We start from the raw sequence: 21,825 nt of genomic DNA, 5'->3' as shown, positions 1-21,825 counted from the left end.
ACCCTGCTAAAAATCTCAGGTAAAGATATATCTGTACATTGTAGTTAACTTTATAATTATAAAGTTAAATATAAAACTATATTAAGAAGAAGCAAATAATCACATAAGCGTAAAAATCCCTAAACAAGAAGGAATAATAATAATAATAATAATAATAATAATAATCTAATAAGAAATTAGAAGCTATAATGCACATACATGATGATCAATATAATATTTTCTAGTTAACTATATTTTCTAGTTATAACTAACTAGATTAGATGAGTATCAAAAAGTGTTAACTATGTTACATTTTTTAGCAAGGTATTTTTCTCCATAAAAGTAATGGTTAGTTACTAAATGAAACTTATTAATTCAGACCTGGTTCAACCCCATACACCTTACATATAGCAAAGTTATGCTGATATAGATTAATAGCTGTATTCAAATTATTTTTAAATAATTTGACTTTAATTTTATAATAATTTACAATAATCTACACAATTACAATGCTTACTTTATAAAAATACTTCAATAGATGTTTACAGTTATATTGAATTATGCCACCTTTAAACCAACTGAAACCTTTAATACCATCCAAGAATTAAAAAGCAGTACTTTCTCAAAGCCTAGATCAAGTTTTTAGAATTAAAACTAGAAATATTTACTCAAATAAAATCAATCTAGTATATTAACCCTCAAATATAATTAATTTTATACAACAAAAAAAAACTGTAGTACACAATAAAACATAATTTATAGATTATTATCAACATCTATGTGCTGCGCAGCCATTCACATATCTGGACTTTGGATTATTTAAACTGGAGTGACCAGTCTCGCATGAAAATTTTGAAGTTTTGAAGAAAAAATAAATTTAATTATAAAAGTAAGTGTGCTTTCAGTATAATTATTAGACACCAGTAATACGAGGGCAAGTCAATTATTATCCGCAATTTAGTTATATTTTTGTTTATGTTGGTAGTACTGTCGTGTAGCGTAGATGACGAATGCGTGGTTTAATTGTTGTTATGTCTGTGCAGGTTTGATGCTGCTAGGTTAGTTCCATTATCATTGCCCTGCCGTTAACCATGGCTGCTCCGCTTTCTGTTTGCACCAAAGAAGAGCAACATTCAGTGATCTGTTTTTTGTGTATCAGGGGCTGAAATTCATCGAGACTTTTGGTACAGTACGGGAACAGTGTGTTGTCGCAACAGAGTGTCTAGGAATGGATTGAAAAATTCAAAAATGGTCGTGCAAGTGTTACGCACGACAAAAGGAGCTGGACAACTGTTTACCGCCACAAATGAGGAAAACATTGAGCATGCACGTAACATGGTTTTCCTAGACAGACGAGTAACTATTGATGAAGTGGCACATTGTCTGCATATTAGTCCACATTGCCTACAAAATCATCCACAACAGACTTGGATTTCATAAAGTATGTGCAAGACGGGTCCCAAAACAACTCACAACACAGTTGCATAAACAAACCCGCTTGGACATCTGCCAAAAACATTTGGATTGCTGCGGTAATGAACGGGACATCTTCTTAAGACAGAATCATCACTGGTGACAAAACATGGATCCATCATTATGAGCTGGAGAGTAAACAGCAGAGTATGGAATGGAAACATCCAAATTCGCTCTGCAAAAAAAGGTTCAAGACCCAACCATCCACAGGACGCTGATGCATACAGTTTTTTGGGACTCAAGACCCAGTACTGGAACATTTTAAGGAAAGGGGCAGAACAATAAACAGTGCGCATTACAGTGAGATGCCTACTGCCAAGGTGAAGCCTGCAATTCAAAGCAAACACCAAGGACTGCTGTCAAAAGGTGTTTTTTGTGTTGTTGCACGACAATGTCTGTCCACATACTACTGCCCACACTGCTGAAACACTCCAGAAACTCAACTTTGAAGTACTAGCTCATCTTCCATATAGTCCTGATCTTGTCCCTTCTGACTACCACTTGTTTGGTTCACTTAAAGAGGCATTAAGGGGCCATCGATTTACCTCAGACGAAATAGTGAAAGAAGCAGTGCATTCCTGGCTCACAGCTCAACCGAAAACCTTCTTTTATGAGGGTGTCAGAAAGCTTGTGCAACAATGGACCACGTGCGATTAAAATAAAAGGGGACTATGTTGAAAAATGATGTATATGTAAGTTTCCTATTTGTATTACAAGAAAGTTTATAACTCCATTGCAGATAATAGCTGACTTATCTTCGTATATTATCTGAGATTGGTTAATACATTTATTTTTCAAATAATTAGTTTACAATATCACTACTGTCCATAACCAGATAACTACTGCTGACTAAAAGTTTGAATACTGTAATTTTAAATAAAAACTGTAACATCAAAGATACTAATTAACTGATACTTTTGCAGGACTTACGTCTTGTTTGGATTATTGGGTTTCTACAGGTGTAAAACCTGTATTATTATTATTATTAAATACAGGTTTTACACCTTTGAAACAAAAACAAAACAAAAATATTTTACCTTTCCTGGATAGTTTTTTTGAACAACTGCCAGAAATAATTACAAGTTATGAAAGTAATTTTTGTAAAATATCTTTGTAAATAAAATATCTTTAAAATAATTTACAACTTAGATAAATAATCTGAGGTATTTAAAACAAGTTTTTTTGAAAATTGCAATATGGAGATGCCAGTTTTAAATTTAAATACTAGTAGTGCTATATGATAAAGTGGCAGGTAATGCAACACTGACTCATACTGCAGCCATTTGTTTGTACCATAGATTTAAACTAATTCAAAAGCAGCAACTTATCAACTCCATTTACACATTGACTGAGATTCTCTGGTTTCTCAAAAATACAATAACATTAAAGGTAAAAAATTGAAAAAACAAATAGTATATCTAACATAATAGAAATTTGTGTTCTAATAACTATACACAGTTTGAAAATTTAGAATAATCAATGCAGTTAACATTAAAAATTGTACAAATTGGTAATGAGAAGACAGTTCAGTTAAAGGTTGAAATAAACTTAAAAACTGTTGACACATTTAGGAAAAGCAGTTCATGATTCCACAACACTCCTGCAGTGGTAATGTCTCAGCCAAAAAAAAAAAACACTGACAGAAAAACAATGCAGTCCCAGATTTCTTTTTATGTAGATACCTCAGTAATCAATGGCACCAAAGATTACAGATTCTATTTCAACCTAAAGAGCACATTCTATTTCAACCTTTAATAAAAGGTGCCAGAATGTCTTTTCTTAGATATTTTAGGAAAATTAAAAAATTGGAAATTATTAATGAAGCAAAGTACATAAAAAATTACAGCATAGTGGCAATAAACAACTATACCATTAAGATTCAATCTTTAAATAATCCCCAACACAAAAGTTAAACAGAATTAAATATTATTTCAAGGCAACTTGAAAATTACCATCATTATTATATATACAACATGTCACTCGGAAGATCGGAAGACTATTAACCAGATTTAATCCCCTATTAAAGGGAGAAAAAAGATGAATAGGATATTCAATAACATAAAGGATGGGTTGTTAGAATCTTTATATATATATTACCTAAAAATACCCTACGTGTTAAAATAATAATAAGAAAAAATACACATACCTACATTGAAAGGATAGGTACGATTCCAACCTTGTGCACCAAACTTTCGACGTTCAGCAACAACAGCATGGAAATAACAAAGTGAAAATAGTATAGCTTTAAATTCAGCCTCCTTAGAGCACATTTCAAGTGTATCCTGATTGAAATTATCAAGAGCTTTATGAAGATTGGCTTGCATACCAGTAGGTGGTTCATTCGTAATTTTTATGGATGACTCCAATACCCCTTGAGGTATTATATGAAATTCAGGACTAGCAGCTGGTTCAGCTGAAATAAACAACCTATAATCTGGATGAGGATTTTCAGAACAAGCTTCCATTTTTTTCTCCAACATAGGTAACCACTTTTGGACTAAATGTATATTTTGTAAAATAACCCAGTGACCAGCTTTCGATGATAAGTCCATAGAAGATTCTGCTACTGTTTCCTGACCCTGTCCTAATGACACATTGTGGAAATTTCTACGATCAGTTGTGAAACCTAATTTTTTTCCAACACTTTCAACATCTCTTGTTGGATCAACACCAGGTGAAAGGATGAAGAAAACTGGTACTGTTGCACTAGACTGAAAAAAAAATTATCTACTTTAATTTACAATGCATATTTTTTTAAATATAAAATCACAAAATTTTTTGTTTTCATACATTATAATTAATGTTAAATGCTTTTTATTTAGAATAATTTTCAAAAAATGCCAGAAGCAAAGTTTGGAAGACAAACCCTTTTTTCTATCAGCAATTTGCAAATTTTACTAAACAGCCACTGATGTTAAACCAAACATAATCTTTCTGTTTCAAAATGCTATCACTTGTCTTCAGATAAGAAACTGTCACTGTTAGTATTCTGAGGATCATTGCTGTAATGAGTGTCTAATTTTGCAATTCCATTCGACAACACATACAGTTATTTCAGCTGTCATTCATATCATTAACTGATATCTCTTTCTTCCAGTTATAAATGAATTCAACTGATTTAGAAATAAAATTCCGTTATCTATTCCCTACTCACATCTTTGTTTACTCTTGTGTATAAAGATTGCAGGTTTTGCAATAAAACAAAGTGGCCCTCTGTTAATGCAAAAATACAAATAAAAACAACTGAGAAAACAGAAAATTGTAAGTACAAAATAGGCCAAACTTCAGCTTCTCTGGCAAACAAGATTATTTATTATAAGTTGTATGGTTTCTGGTAATATTTTACATTGCCAATTATTTTTTTATTCAGAATGCAGAAAGAGTTATGCTTAATAAATAGAGAAACAGATACTCAAATCTATTCAACAGTAAATGTCAGTAATATTTGTGAAAGTATTTTAAGAATAAATAAAAATAATAAATCTATTTTAGTAGCACAAATACATTTCAAGTATTTATGAATGTAAATCTTTGTCAGTACTTAGATAGTTGTTTTAACAGCAGTTTTTTTTAGCTATAGTAGCAAAAAGTTTAGTTTGTAAAGCTCAAAAAAAACATGTGAAATCTTAAGATTTTTAAACAATTCAGAACTATCTCCATGTCTTTTTCATGAGTCATCAAGGGTGACTGATGAGTCACCATTATTATTCAAAAATACACACTGCAAATAATGTAATTATAATAATATAAAACTACAAGAATGAATCATATACCTCTTCAAATGATTTAGCAAATTCAACAGAACGAGATTCTGTATATTTAGTTCCAAGTTTTTCTTCAATAAAGCATTTTACAGCATATGTCATACGATCAGGTCTCATTGAACGCATCATACATAATCTTTGTAAAGCAGATTTATTCTTCCAATCTTGTGGGAATTTTTCTCTCTCTGGAGATTCACCTTCAATAAATTTTCTCCAGCGTTTAGCAGAGCCCTCAATATCTTTATCTAAACTTTTAAAAGCATCCATATTTGCAAGGGCTTTAATGCCACCCCATAAATTATTAGTAAGAAAATCGACAGGACTAGTTAAATTAGCAATATAAGGAAATCGTAATAAGAAATCAAGTTCATCTGGTTTTATTTCATTAGATGCCAGAAGGATCTGGATAGCCATTTGTGCAAGAAATATAAGTTTATCAGCTTCAAATAAACCACGACTGGTATACATGTATACAGAAAAGGTAATACAATCTATCAAATTTTCTACTCTTATTTGAAGAGATTCTTGTTTTTCAGCTCTAGCGATTGCATTCTGAAATACAACACTAAAAGCTTTCAAAGAAAACTGATATATTGGATTTATTTTATTCAATTCATTCAAAATAAAATACAAAATAGAAGCTCTACGTGCAGCAGGTCTGTACATTTCTCTAGCATTATCAATTTTTATGCCAGTTTCTTTAGCTTCAGCTACTTTTATTTCTATTTCATCAGCTGTTTGCTTAGTTTTTTCTAAATTTAAAACTAATTCTTTGTCACCAAGAATATCTGGACCAGCAGATGCAAGCCTCTTTAATAAATTATCTTCTAGTCGTTTCAATGTTATTTTGAATGTATTCTGCTGTACTGTTAACTCTGCCTACAAAACAAAAAAAAATTATTATTTAATTATATTAAAAAGGCTAAAAGATTCATGGCTATTTTACATAATGTATGACTATAGTAATTATTTATAATCAATCGACAAATACATAATAATACAACAGAGTAAATCAATGTTGAGGTATCTATTCTTATTATAATTTACTTATAAATTAGTGCAGCAAAACACACACATACATACACATACACATACACATACACACACACACACACACACACACACACACACACACACACACACACACACACACATATATACATACACACACACACACATATACACATATACACACATACACACACACACACACACACACACACACACACACACAAACACACACACACAGGTCAAATGGAGATCCAGAAGGCAGTGCAGACATTAAAGGCTTTATAAGCAATTAAAATTTTTCTTTGTAGATGGGATACAGAAGATTGCACAATTACATATAAAAGTGATATATGTAATTCTTCTTGTGTGGAAATACAGATGTTATGTGAAAATTGCCTTTACTTTCTGATTTACCCTCTTGATTTATATATAAAGTTTTCCACAAGACAAAAGATGAGACTTTGTTTAATATGATGAGACTTGCGTTAAGATAGTTTCGTTTCGTTGCTTAGAACAGCATTGTCTAGTCTCTTCATTATAAATTCATTTGTGATTAATAAAAAATCTTAACCTCTAAAACTGTATTCAACCATGACTATATTAAACATTCTAGTAAGAGCAATGGGAATTTTTTTTCAAGAAGTCAATGTCAACATGTATGTTATAACTTTAGTAGAAAATAAATAATAAAATAACATAATTAGTGGAAAATAAATAATATGGTAGTAGTTTAAAAAAATTTAAATAAATAAATAAACGTAGATGTTGAGTTCTACAATCAAAAAAATTCTTGGGTGATCTGGACATGAGGTACAAGTCCAAACTAAAATTTGGACAGACATTTCAAAAACAAGCCCATTTCAGGCTTACTATGGAATATTAGGAATAGAATAAAAGTGTTTTTTTTTTTTGCCTTGTTCTCAGAATCAAATATACTGTTGTGCATGAGAATGTTAAGCCCACTAAATACAAGAAACAATTTGCTTACAAGTGACAATTTCTCTTGGTTTGCCATAGAGATTGACTCTATGTATCATAATACACACTGTATATATTTATTACAAAACAAATTAGTAATCAATGTTCTCATAAAAAAAAAACAACTCTTGACTAATGTTTCTTATATTTCATGAGCTTTACATGCAACAAAGGCGTAATAAACATTGGAACTAGTAATCTGAATTAACAAATTAATGTACTATTTCTGCTGAGCAAAAGTACAGGACTATATACTTTATACACAATACATGTAATAACCATATTTTATTTTTTATTCTTTAATTTATGATGTGCATGTAATTAAAATTTAACATTATAAATGAAAGGAGCTGATAATGAAATCCAAAAAAATCTTTATAAAGTAAGAAAAATCAATTTAATTTACTTCAAGAAAATTTACTTTCTTTTTCATTGCTTATGATACATTAATTGATTGGAAAGGTTTTTTATTTTGAACATTTTAATTTTTTAACTTTTCAAAGATGTTAAAATCCACTATTATTTATAATAATTTTTACAAATTTTTTAAACCACCAAAATATAATCAGAAGAGTATCAAACACTTTACAGTAGTGCTTTTTCATGCTCTTCAACTTTATCAACAGCTAATTTTAATTATATGTTAACAGTTCCTTGATATTATCCCAGGTAACATTTTGTAATTGGGTTGTAATCAACAGCACATGGTTTTAATCAACTACAAGTTGACTCATACATACAACTACTACAAAAATAGGTGATGCAGCTTCTTACAGGTCCTGATCAAGAAAGGTAATAGATTGTAGAAGCCTTCAGATTTAACACAACTAAATAAATATGAAGTGCATTTTCCCATGATGTCATATTAAATGTTCTTGCCATCATGAAAGGTTCTGAGTGAATTTTTTACAGTCAATTTCTTGTTACTTGATCAGTTCTGCAATCTTATACTGTACAATACACAGGTTGAATTTAAGAAGATTGTATTTCTCATACATCTATTTCTTTTTCATTATTATTCATTTCTAGGTTATTATTTATATCTGTAGCATTTTCCCTTCAAGCCTCTGTTCTTAACTTTTGAGAAAAGAATTTTTCTAATTTTGTGTGATAGCAACCCATTCTAAAAACCTCTTCCTTAATAATAATCTGAGTTAATATGCACTGAGTTAACTGTCTGTCAATGCTTTTAACATTTTTTGATTCTCCTAATTATTTTATATGAATATTTGTGCATTATATTTATGTTTTTTTTATTTTTTATTGTGGTTAACAGTTTATAATTTTGATTTTTTAGTTACATGTGAAAGGTATCGATATTCATATATTAATAGATGCTGTACTTCATCATCGCTGGGTTTATAAAATTTAAGTTATAAATGAAGAAATATACTGTTAGAAAAAAATATAATGTATTAACACTGAATACTCACATTAAAAAAAATTGCATCATGTTGAAGCTAGCAACCATGAATAAATAAAAATGTTATGAAGAAACAGATCTTTCTTTTTATTTATTATTTTGTTGCTAAACAAGCTATATTGTCACTGAGTTCATTAGAACTTCATCAGTAAGAGGTGACGAAGTCAATGAACTATGTTTACAGTTCTAAACATGACCTAGCCTAACAGTGAAATGAAAATGGGGGAAAAATACGCAAGAAAACATATTTCAGTCCAGTTAGATTAGTAATAAAGAATACTTTCAAAAAATACCTCGAATTTTGTTAGACAATGTTTTTTTTCCATTTGATGAACCGTGGGAGACTCAAATATGTCATTTTATTCATTTGTTTACGTTTAATGTACCTTTATGAATCACGCCGCTAGATAGCAGAACTTGATAGTACTAGTTAGTGTACAAAAACTTGATAATATAGTTGAAATAATAAAATTTAAAAGAAAATATTCTACAGCTTGTTTTAATAGTAAATGCTGTTATGTAAATGAAAGTACTGAGGAGGAAACAGTTTTTTTAATTTCCATCACTTCTTTCAAAAAAATAAAAGTATTAGTTTACAAGAGATTATACACTAGTTTTATTAAAAGGGGAATAAATAAAACAAAAATAAATTAGATTGGTAAAACTAATAAAGCAAAGTAATAAGTGCAATATTACATCAATTACATCACAGATTTTCAATTCGTAAAGATCATTATAAGTTTTATTAAAAAAGGAAAAATATGGTACGAAGTGAATGATATGACTATCAACAAAAAAATTGGCCGTGAAATTCCATTTGTTTGTTCTAAGGCAATTAATAAATCCATAAGATAATCAGTAATGCAAAAAAAAATAATAAAAGAATCGAACAAAATGCAGTGATATCCAAAAAAATTACAAGTTTACAGTTCTTAATAAACACTGTGAAAGTGAATCTGTGTATATTGCAGCTGCATACTGTCATCTGCATTCTTTTTAATTAACTTATTTAAAATTTCCCTATGTAAGAAAAATACTGTCTTCTCTATAAGTCACTGCTAATAATATTAAATGCTATCTATTTTTTTGATTTCTAAGATAATGATACCCACGAAAATCAATAAAAAAAACCTTAGTCACTGAAATGACTTGTCTGACTTTTCATTTTACAAAAACTGTATCAATTTAAAAAAATTAATCATAACTTAGTGTAATTTAATTTCTTATAATATGGTTGTAAATTACACATACACACACATTACAATTGTTATAATATGTTTACAAATCTTGTGTCTTATTAATACTTTAAAAAAGTGCAATATCAATGAACTGCCAAAAAAAAAAAATCACTCCATTTTCTCACCTAATTCAGTGAAGTGCTAATTGCACCTAAGATGTGTTTTTCCCACACTCCATACCTAGAATGAACTTTTGAATTGATGGTTATTTAACTGATAAAATTTAACTTAGAAAAAATTTGTTCATTATTATTAGTTTTTCATTCACAACTTTTATAACCTAAAGCTATTTGTCGCATAAGCTATTGCTATTTGTTAAGCTTTGTACCTACAATAATTATTATCAGAGTGTGTATTATTAGATATTATTGTTAAGAAAAATGTTTTTATATATTTTTCCTTGCTACAAAAATATTGTCATTGCTATAACATTATTACAAATAACAAATCTTAGTATAGAACGCTAAAAATGTAATAGCTTAGGTACACATGTATCTTCAGTAAAAAGCTTATTAAAATGCATTATTAGTATAATTCTCATTGCTAATAAGCATTCTACTAAAAGTAATACTCATGGATTGCCAAGTAACCCTCTGCCTGTGATGATTCAACAATTATTTTTGATTAAATAACAATTAATTGTTGTTATTTAATAACACTTTATTCAAATTATACGATAAATTATGTAGATCATAGTCAGATCCCATTATCATATGGACATTTTACATGAACAGCAGTAACATGAGAGCTGCTTCTCATGAAGTGTATACCTTGCTATATGCACAGTATTACTGCTGTTGTTAATTATCAAACTCATACCCATACGAAAAACTATACATGAGTAATAAGTAAAATAAAGTATACAACTGACTTTCAGAGTTTCAAGATCAGGCCTTTCAGCCTTAACTACTTCAGCTAATAACTGCTCTTCTAATCCATCTTTTGTTACAGTAAAATTAATTAATGTAGTCTGTGCCTGCATTTCAGGCTTGTAATGCGGATTAGCAAGCTTTGTATGAAGTATTAGGCGAAACTTTGGACTGTAATCTACTTCTCTATCTCCAATCTTGACAATTCTGTAACAAATTATAATACAAAATAAAAATTGTTCTTTAAAAATGAGCAAAAATATTAATATTCTAGAATTTCTTTACATTACATAAAACTGTCAAAATATACAAATTTTGAATAGGATAAAATAACATTTTTGAATAGGATTGTTATGAAAAAAACATTGAGGTAGTTGATTATATTTTTATGGCAGATTATTTTAGGTTTATGGTGGACTTCATCTGGTAACTGACAGAAAAGTTCAATGTCAAAGTGAACTGAATCTTTTTATCAACAAGTTATTGTTACAATAAGTGTAAAACAATTAGTGTTCATTTTAATCTGTCAACCAAGCACATATGTGAATGTAGCTGAACATCTAGCTCCACTGTTTCTATCCTCATGGTTGTGAGAATAATATTGATGATAGGGTTTTGGTGTATGTGTATGTGTGTGCATGCGCACGTGCAGGGTGAGGGGTTAGTTAGTGAGTGTTGTCGGTCTTTGGCAGTATATGTGTGGACAATCATTGTGTTGGTGTGGTATGCTTCCTGTGCTATATATTCAAATCTGCTTTCTTTTTTAGTGTGTATTCATAGGTGTTCAGTGTATATTAACTTTACTAAACATATTTACCACTTTATACACTTTATCAACTTTATTTATTAGACTTTGTATGCTGTATACTTATAAACTTCAAATTGTGATTAAAATACAAATCTTACATATTTACAATTGGTGTGCATAACCATTATTTATACAGTCTACTCTCCAAAAAAAAGGCTTTCAAGCAATAATTCACAACATAAAAAGTTGGTCCACTGAGCCAGATTGCTGAAAACTTAATCATGTATATGTGTGATTTGAAATCAATCAATCAATTAAACATTTGTGTGAAATCATTACAAAACATTCGTTTCGTGTGTTCTTCATATTCATTTATTCATTTACTTATTAATTTTGATGGTAATATAAATTCATTATTCAGAATAACGTGACAGTAATAAATCAGATTTGAAATTGTGTTCATAGAAATATTTTAAAAAACACAGGTTTTGAATTGTGGTTTTGTGTATGAAGCAATGGACTTGCAAGGGTGCATTGTCATTCATATCTACGTATGTGATCAGCTCGCTGGAATGCAGTCAGCATCAATTCTGAGTAACAAATTATCTTATCAGGTATTTACGCACACTGTTTATTTATGTCATTAAGATCATCACATTACCATTTAGTCAATCACAGTTTTGTTTTTCTTAATTTTGTACATACATACAGTTATTAAGCGAGTTCTACATCTCCGGTCACAACATTCCTTTATGTTTAATTATGTTAAAGTATTTTATTTATCACTCCATATTGATTGAAGCTATCCATTCTATTTGAAAACCTTTTTTAATTACCCAATCAATCCTTAAATTTCCAATTACGTATTTTATTGTTTATTTTCTTTCCTTGTTTTCCATAGTGTGTAGTATTTGTGAACAATGTCTTCAGATAAAAAAACTGAATTAATCGAACAACGTGATATGGTTAAAGCAAAAGTAAATAGCTTCAAAAAATATTTTAAAACCAAAGCTACTGAGTTAGGTCAATTAAAATTACATTTTGATACGTTAAAAAACTGTCAGAATTCAATGATGTACAAGCTCAAATCAAGTGTATAAGTAACAAAGCAGTGATGAGGAACAAAATATAATTCAGTCAAATACATAAGAGGTAAATAACCTCACAAGCATTTCAATAAGTTACCAGCCATTAAATTACCCACATCCCAAGGAAATTACGATGAGTGGTCATCATTCTATAACACATTTCAATCTGTGATAGATGAAAATGACATTCAAAAATTTCATTATTTACAGTCAGCGCTTAAAGCTGAAGCTGCTGCAGTGCTTCAGTTATTAGAAGGCTCAGCAGCAAATTATGCCATAGTTTGGCAGTTTATACAATCAAGATATGATAATAAACGATATATTGTTAATAAATATGTCAGTTCATAGATTACTTTAAGTAAATTAGAAAAAGCATCAGCAAAACAAATCAGAAATTTGATTGCTAATGTTCAAAAGCAATTATGTGCACTTAAGGCATTAGGCCAGACCAAAAAAAGTTGGACACAATAATTAATTTAATTACCAGTCAACTCTATAATCATATCTTTTCTGATTGGGAAGCCAGTAATAAAGAACAATGAAATCCATTCACTTAAAAGATTTAATTGGCTTTTTAGAACAATGCTAAAAACATTAAAGTTGAAGAAAGAAATATTAAAACACACCCATAAATTAATGTAATTTACGTGAAGGATTTCATCCAATATTTGCGTTTAAAATGTTCAAATCTTTATGTATTCAAGACAGAGAGAAGGAAGTAAAGAGACGAGGCTTATGGTTTAACTACTTGTCAGGGAAGCATAAGAATGAGGTGTGTATCTCAAGCTCATGTAGATTTTGTGGAAAGAAGCATAACACTCTGCTGCATTTCCATTCACCCCCAAAAAGGCTGAAATTGGAAAAACCAGTGATGGTAGTCGTAAGCCCAGTGTCACTTCACACTCAAGTTCAATTATTCAAAGGATGGCATGCTTTTATTAACAGTAGCTGTTTCAATAGCAAACCGCCATGGTGTTCCATATTTGTGTAGGGTTTTATTGGACAGGATTTCAGTCTAATTTTATCAGTGAATGACTAGCTTGAAAACTTGGATTAGTAACAAAAAAAAACCAAACTGACATCCTTGGTAGATCGGTGACACAAACAACCCAGAGCACGTAATGCACTATTAGATTGAGAAATGGGTCATTCTTAATAACCATAGATTGCATTGTGTTGAAAACAATCACTCAGCAATTACCAATGTTCACATTGGGCAAAGAGGATGCCACCAAATCTCCAGTTAGTGGATCCAGAATTTTATAGAAAATCATAGATTGATCTGCTCGTTAGAGCAGGGTATTTTTTCAACTTGCTATGTGAAGGAAAAGTTAATCTTAGCAATTCATCAATGATCCTACAAAATACACAATTGGGATGGGTCGTAACAGGACGGTTTGAATCAAGTGAAGTATACAGATTTTAAGCTGTAATTTGTCCATAGAGAAGAGATTAGATGAAACACTGCAATAGTTTTGGAAAAATTAGCAGCTAAAAAATATTGATATTTTATTATCAAGTTCGGAAGTTGAATGTGAAAATCACTTTAAAATTACAATGTCCCATGACACAGTTGGTAGATTCATGGTTTGGCTACAAATTACAGTCTCTGTTTATAGTTTCCTATGTGTGCTTCAAATGCATATGATTATAGGCAGTGCTTCCAATTGTGAAAAAAACGGTGCTGTAAATAATTTCTTAAATAAAAGTACAAAAGCGGCCAAAATTCATTAGTTAATTGTATCTCCACACAAACATAATGATGCAATACAGAGTGGGCAACTGTCTGTCATTACTGATGATCTGATGCAGAGGATTAATGGAAATATTTATGAGAATAGACTGTGATTTCATCACTATATGATGAAGTTCCTTTAATTTCACAAAGTGTTCTCTACTAAACTGTGTCGGTACACTTAAATTATCAAAAGTTGTGCTCACACTGGGTACCAAAAATGCTGACAGAATAGCACAAAAACAAATATTTGACCAGGGTTTAAATTTTTTCATGAGATGATATCAATTTTTTTAAGCTGAATTGTTACTGGTGACAAGACACCAGTCCATGGAATGGAGACACCAACCTCTCCCAAGAAAGTGAAGTTCAAGCAATGTCAGCTCAAAAAATCATGTGCAGTGTTTTGGGATAGATAAGGGCTGTTTGCTTGTTTAATTTTTTACCTCTGGGTGAACTGATAAATGCAAAACAGAAGGCATACTCAGTATAGAATCATGCTGCTGGCAAGTGGCTTAATGTAGGTGGAAGTAATGTAAATTATAGATTAAGAGCCAGGGCCTTTCAGGTGAATACAAATTTTTTCAAAAAAAAAATTTCACTTATTTTTTTATATCAAAACGGAACTTACTTAAAAAAATATACCTCTTACAACACTTAATCTAAGTATATATGTTGGTACAAGATGATGGTTGGAAGCTCACTTAATAGTAATGTAAATTCATAAATGTTTAACTAGAACATTAAAAAGCAATAATATTTCTTCTCCATATAAAACTACCCAAAGAGATCTGTTTGAAACTGATAAAACTGGAACAGGGTAAACTCAGAGCAGATAAAAAACAGTAATTTGCTGTTCTTCAAGGATAAAATTAAATATTTAGAATTGGATTTTTATCTACTTCTAAAGGCCTTTTACTAAAGGGTTAATTTAAAGGGTTTGTTTATAGTTATTTAATAATTTATAGATATATATGATTTAAAGATATGTTATAAGAATTTGAAGTTACAAACAGATTATTTATTTGTTAATGAAATATTGTATTTGATCTCTTCTGCACAGAAGTCCAGTTTTATGTAATGAATGGATAGTTTCTGTAGTTTTCCATCTTGTATAATGAACATTTTATAAAAGAGAAATTAATGCAATTTATGTTATAGGTATAGTATCAAGTGTGTTCCTTGCTTATGTACTAATCTGTCAAAGTAGTTATTTGCATCTCAATCCTTCTGAGTGTCCCACCCATAATTAGTGTAATAGCAAACTTCATGAAAAATAAATTCTATACCTTAAGTATTCATGATCAATGATGGTCAGAAATATTATAGTCATAATACTTTTCATGAAGAATGCAGTTACATAAATAAAGAGTGGGGGAAAAGAAGATTAAAGGTTAAATAATTACAAATGAGTAGAAGATAGATAAGCGATGATAATAACTAAGAGTTTAGAAATGATTTGATTATATTAAATAATAGACTACGTCAACTGTACTGACTTTCCCTTTTTAATAAGATTTCTTCCGAGTAGATTATCCAATACAGGATCAATACTCTCCCCAATATTTTCAATTAGTAATGTAGCACCATCATTAACAGCTCTTTCTATACGGTCTATGTAGTTTTTCTGCCCCAGCCTGATTACTTTTAAATGAGTACCATATGTTGTTTTAATCCACTTAACACCTTGCAACTGAAAAATATACTGTATTACTTTACACACAAACATAAAATAGTGTTTCTAAAAGTTTAAACAATAATTCACAAAATGTTTACAGGTGGAAGACTAGTAGGACAAACTTATTTTTTACCTTGTAACAACAATACAATGATATTGTTATAATACCTATGTTTTTATCCTGTGTAACCTCTGGGAATCACAGTCAGGTATTACTTCAGAGGATGATATGTATGAGTGTTAAGTAAAGTGTTGTCTTGTACAGTTTCAGGTCGACCATTTCTGAAATGTGCGGTTAATTGAAACTCAACCACCACAGATATCTGCAATCTAGTATTAAAATCCATATAAAAGTAAGTGCCTTTACTAGGATTTGAACATTGGAACTTTCGACTTTGAAATCAAGTGATTTGCAAAGATGCATTCACCACAAGACCAATCAGGTGGGTTGTAACACCTATTTAAGAATGTCTATTTTACACCTACTAGCATATGCATTTATTTCTAATATGTTTATTAGTTGTCAACCCTTGGCAAACCAAGTCATTCCTGAAAAATGACACACTCATTCTTAAAGATAAAAAACAAATGGAGGAATGAGGTGCTTTCCATAGTCTTCTTCACAAAGAATTAGAATTTTCTGAAATATATTAACATGCCTGGCTCACTGAAATTCAACTCAATTGCAACATTCAATCTTCACTAAAGGAGCAAGATGCAAAATGAACATCAGGGATAACTATTCTCCCTTGTAGCTCAGGTACTTTATATAGATCATAGTATGAAGGATAAGGTAAGATAATACAGAGCTACAAAAAATTTAACCGATTAACAGTTAAACATTTAACCATTCTAACAGAAATAGATTAATTATCAAAGGGTTGACGTATATTAGTCAACCTCCTACTTCTTCACTTAAGTATTATTCATATTTAATTCATATGTAAAAATAAGTATAATTAATTTAAAAAATGTAAAACCAGCACATTTTTTTAGTAGACAAAGAACTGAAGTGTAATTTTACAGCTGAACATCAAGGCTGAAAGTATTGTGCATTACAGATTTATGGTAAGCAACAAACACTAAGGAGTTATAAATGGATTGCAATTTAATAATACTACAGGTTAAAATATTCAACACCAGTAATTTAATTTAAAAAAACAAATGTAATAATGAAAACAAAGATTACATTTTGTTCAATTCCACTAATAAGTCGAACTGCAATTTTTTTTACTATATTTCTTAAAATCATAGCTGAAAAATAATTTGAACTACAGTACAGCAAACCCTCAATTATGTAATTTAATTACATTACATAAGTCCTTTAATCCCTTAATTACATAAGTCATACTCTCAAACAATGAAACTACAGCAAAGTTTGAACTTTTTAAACTAAATAAAACTGCAGCAGGATATAATAATTTAACGACTTGAATATTCAAATGGGAAGATAAATTAAATTGTTAATATCTAATTTTCATTGTGTGCATGCAAATTTCATAAGGTTTCTTGATATAAGAGTTGTATTTTTAAGTAAATTTCAACATAAACTGTAGGTATCAAATATATTAATCATGAAATATACTGTTCACCTGAGGATCAATAATAAGTGGCCAACGTTCAGAATTAACCAATATTGTAGCATTTTCTGTGGACATTCGATCGCTTGGTAATCCAAAATTATTCCATTCAGCAACTGTTGCATCATCAGTTAATAATGATAAGACATCAAGATCAGGAGTGATTGGAATTTCCGGCTGTAAAAATAACATATTTATTTACAAGGAAGAGAAAACCAAAGTAAAAATTTGTTGATGCTGTACTTTGTTTTAGTTGAAAAAAAAACTTGCCCAAGCTATTTTATTGTTAACAATTCTTTTAATGTTTTTTTTACACATTATAAATTAGTTTTAATTTACATATAATGAATTAATTAAGCTGAAAAAGTGCAAAGGTCTTTAGGGAAAAGAAGATTTTATTCTCATCAGTGATACATGCACTATGATACATACAAGAATTTAATGAAACATTATTAGCTTTTTACCTAAGAAGCAACAAAACCTATAAAAAATGATCCTTGGTCCTATTGTGCTCTTCCTTTTTAACATCAGTGCCCGATATTCAGTCTTATCCAAATATAGTCTGTTCAGCTTCCGGAACAGTCTGTATAAGTGTATAAGCACTGACTCTTTAATGCATTCAATCAACTGATTCTAGCAGATTTTACATTTAAATGAAAAAACATCTCTTAACCACACTGTTTACTATTAACCAATTGATACCACCTGTAAGTTAAGGGCTTTTACAGCCGATTTATCAAAACCCAGCCTAAGCTAGCCTATTATTTCTCTCATTAGATTGAAAGTAAAAAGTCAGCCCAAATAACTTAACCTACAATATGGCTTTAGCTTATTTCTCATTTGCTCTTGAACTGACAAGAGTAAATGAGCTCAATAGTAATTCTGCTTACCAACTGACTTACTAACTCAGTCTAGTTACTATTTCAGAATAAAGAAATCTTTATGAGATTCCTGAATAAGAAACCTATAAAATCATTGTTTAAGGTTGCGTTCAACGATATGTAATGATTTTAAAAAAAAAATTTTACTTCTGTCTTTTATTTATTAACCTACATATTCGCTCAAGAGCAATAAGTGGAGTATTTACAGCTTTTTTACCAGAATCAGCCCCCTCATTGCTCTCAACTCCTGAATGTACATGTACCAAAACATAATTTTACACCATAAAGGAGTGAAAGTTCTAAAAACCTTTATAGCAATTCCAGAACAGCAGATATATTGATCTGAGTCAATATGTCTTAAAACAATATATACAATATGAACCTTGTCCTTACCTTTAGTTTCTGTAAAAATGGCAACCAATATCTTTGCTGCAAATCTGTTCTGTATCTACGTGTAAAACAACCAACATATGACACAAATGCAGTAACTAGAAGCATATCACCTGGCAATGTCTGCTGTTGTTTCATTAAACTGGAATAAAAGTAAGAAATTCAGCAGTAAAATTTACTAAATATATGTAATCTACGAAAAAACAATCATGAAAACAAGATTTTCTTACATTAACATAAATAAATGACACTTTTTGGTTTCGGTACTTGCTTTTCCAACAAAACCATCACTATTTATCATATTTTACTTCTTTTAATATCCATATTAAACTATAATGAACTGTATTAAAAATGGGCAAACTTTAAAATAAAAAAAAAAATGAATAAATCAAACTTAAAAGAAAGATTTTATTCCTTAATAAGTATAAATAGATCAAGTCTAAGGAAAATTCTGGCTGAACTTTTTGGCTGGAATGGGATGAACAGATATAATTTGAGAACAATGGGATTGACTGCCAAGCATCTCAGAATGTGAGGGCGTCTTCAATACAAATAAAATTTGAGCTTTTGAATTTTCGCTCCTATGTGTGGGCCGAGTTTGTCATTCAGATTCTGCATCTTTTTCAAGATATAGAACTGAGCTTATCAGTTCAAGAGTAAAAAGAGATTAAACCTCATACATTAACTCTTTCAAATCAAGAATTTCACATATTTTTGTCTACACAAAATGCTCGCTTAATGTAATGATCCAACACATTCTATTTATTTACTTAGAGTTCATAAATTTATTTCTATCTTACATAATAAATCATTCTAAAAGGTAATTTTTAAGGCATAAAAAGTTTTTTCCAAATATGTAATGATTAATACATAAGACGAAATGTTGATATACATACATGTGATACATTGTTAAATGTTGATATGAATGTATGTTTAAATGTATATTAGCAACAATTTGCAGAGGACAAAATCTTTGCTTATTTTTATTTGGATTAGAAATGTTTTACTTATTTTCAGTTTATATATTCAGATATTTATCAAAAGACTCCTATCAAAGATCAGATACATTTGCTCATTCTGAAACCATAATTAGCCATTTAACTTTTTCTTTTACATTTACTCATTTATTTTCTTATAAGTTTTATGTAAACTACCATTGTTATATTTTTATTAGATACACCATATATCAAGAAGTGCTGGAACTTTCATAATCTATTTCAATTGTGAAAATAATGAGATAAGTTAATATAAACATACGTCCTAAAATACTTAGTTTGCAAGTTATGGATAGTGAAAGATTTAGCTTGGTTTTCATCTACTCCAGTGAAATGAGGTTGTGATGTTAATTAAGGGGCAGAATTAATGATTTTTAATGGATTTTAACCTGAAAAATTGAATAAAATAGGTTTCAGAACTGTATCTGAAGTAGTTTTGTGCAGATTTCTCTATCTGCAGATCAAAACTGTAGTATCTGCAGTAGAAAAATGGGCTGAAAACCAATAAATAGGGCTAAAAGAACTTATGTTTTAAGTTTTGTAAAAGTTTTACACAAAACTTGTAGAGAATTTAATTCTGAACAAAATGATGTAAGCTAGTTGAATAAAACAAAGAAGTTACAAAAATTCAAATTTTATTTAGAAGCATTTGTCAGAGTAAGCACTTTAAGTGAACAAAAAACAAATTCTTTTTTGGCAATATGAAAAATTTGTAAAAACAGATTCTACAGTTAAAAATTTAAATGTACAATAAATTATTTGAAAAAATATTACTTCAAAGTTGGCAATAAAATAACAACAGAATTAATCATTCTGTATAAGGTACAAGTATACAAGGTACTGTGAAGTGGTATTGTTAGCGAAGTTTTCTGTGAATTTTAATTTGAACATGATCGGTTTGCCATTAAAATAATGCCGTACTTATTTACAGTAGAAGAATACACTGATATAGTATTCATTTTGGGTGTGTGTAATGGTAATGCTGCAGCTGCAGCAGCAGAATATGAAATATGTTTTCTGAATCGCAGGATTCCAGATCCCAAAAAAATAGAATGACTTTTCACAGTCTTCAGGAAACAGGTTCACTACCTCTAGTATTCATTAACAGCTACGAACAATCTGTTCAATAAGATGCTGTTATTGCAAAAATTATCATCGATGTAGCTCAGCACAGTCCAGGCGTCACTACAAATATCTTTCTAAATGACTAGAGTTCTGTATTCAATAGTTAGGAGGACACAAACAATACAAGTTTTATCTTTATCGTAAACATCCAGTTTAACATCTATACCCACGAGTTGATCACCTTTGTTTGCAGTTTGCAGTTCTGCAACTTGACAACTCTACAAGTATTATTGTTTACTGATAACGCAAATTTCCCTCAAAATGGCATCAACAACTTACACAATGAGCATACATGGACAGAAGTAAAACCTCATGAAATAGTGGAAAGCAATTTTCAACACAGATTTAGTGTAAATGTATGGTGCCAGCCTTCTTCACAATCAGCTGTTTGGATCATTCATATTACTGGCCACTTAAATGCTGAGGTCTATTTGCACTTTCTTCAAGAAGAATTGCCACAGCTGCTTAAAGATATTCCTCTAGTGCTGAGACACAAAGTATACTTCCAGCACAATCTCTCCACTTTTCTGTGCTGTTTCCACTCTTTTTAATCACCATTTCCCTGATAAATGGATCAGTCATGGAGGTCCACATTCCTGGCCATCAAGATTTCCTCAAGTAACACCATTACATTTTTGCATATGAGGACAGATGAAATATATTGTATACAAAACAAAAATACATTCTTCTCATGAGGAATTAATTGTCCACTTTATGGATGCAACTGAGCAACTTAAGGGAGCCCTGAATAACTAAAAGAGCAAAAAAAGCAGTACAGAAGTGTGCAAAGACATGTGTTGTAAATGTTATAAACTATTATAAACTGGTACGTTTCTAAATAAAATAAAATTTTTTTTAAATTTTCTTTGT

General features: G+C 30.0%; 1 protein-coding gene across 1 annotated transcript in view; it reads right to left on the bottom strand.

Moving 5' to 3' along the window:
- The window catches only part of LOC142326949 (dynein beta chain, ciliary-like), a 235,359-nt gene that overhangs the window by 23,471 nt on the left and 190,063 nt on the right, over positions 1-21,825 (bottom strand). Inside the window, exons 53-58 of the mRNA XM_075369680.1 lie at positions 18,839-18,977; positions 17,577-17,741; positions 15,806-15,999; positions 10,738-10,942; positions 5,226-6,095; positions 3,599-4,163 (exon numbers count right to left, since the gene is read on the bottom strand). Of these exons, the coding sequence (XP_075225795.1) occupies positions 3,599-4,163; positions 5,226-6,095; positions 10,738-10,942; positions 15,806-15,999; positions 17,577-17,741; positions 18,839-18,977 (2,138 nt within the window). The remainder of the gene's footprint in view (positions 1-3,598; positions 4,164-5,225; positions 6,096-10,737; positions 10,943-15,805; positions 16,000-17,576; positions 17,742-18,838; positions 18,978-21,825) is intronic.

This window comes from Lycorma delicatula, chromosome 6 (genome assembly GCF_047948215.1).
Source record: "Lycorma delicatula isolate Av1 chromosome 6, ASM4794821v1, whole genome shotgun sequence".
NCBI lineage: Eukaryota > Metazoa > Arthropoda > Insecta > Hemiptera > Fulgoridae > Lycorma > Lycorma delicatula.
Note: the sequence above shows the minus strand (reverse complement) of the source record. Positions and strands in the feature narration are given on the sequence as shown.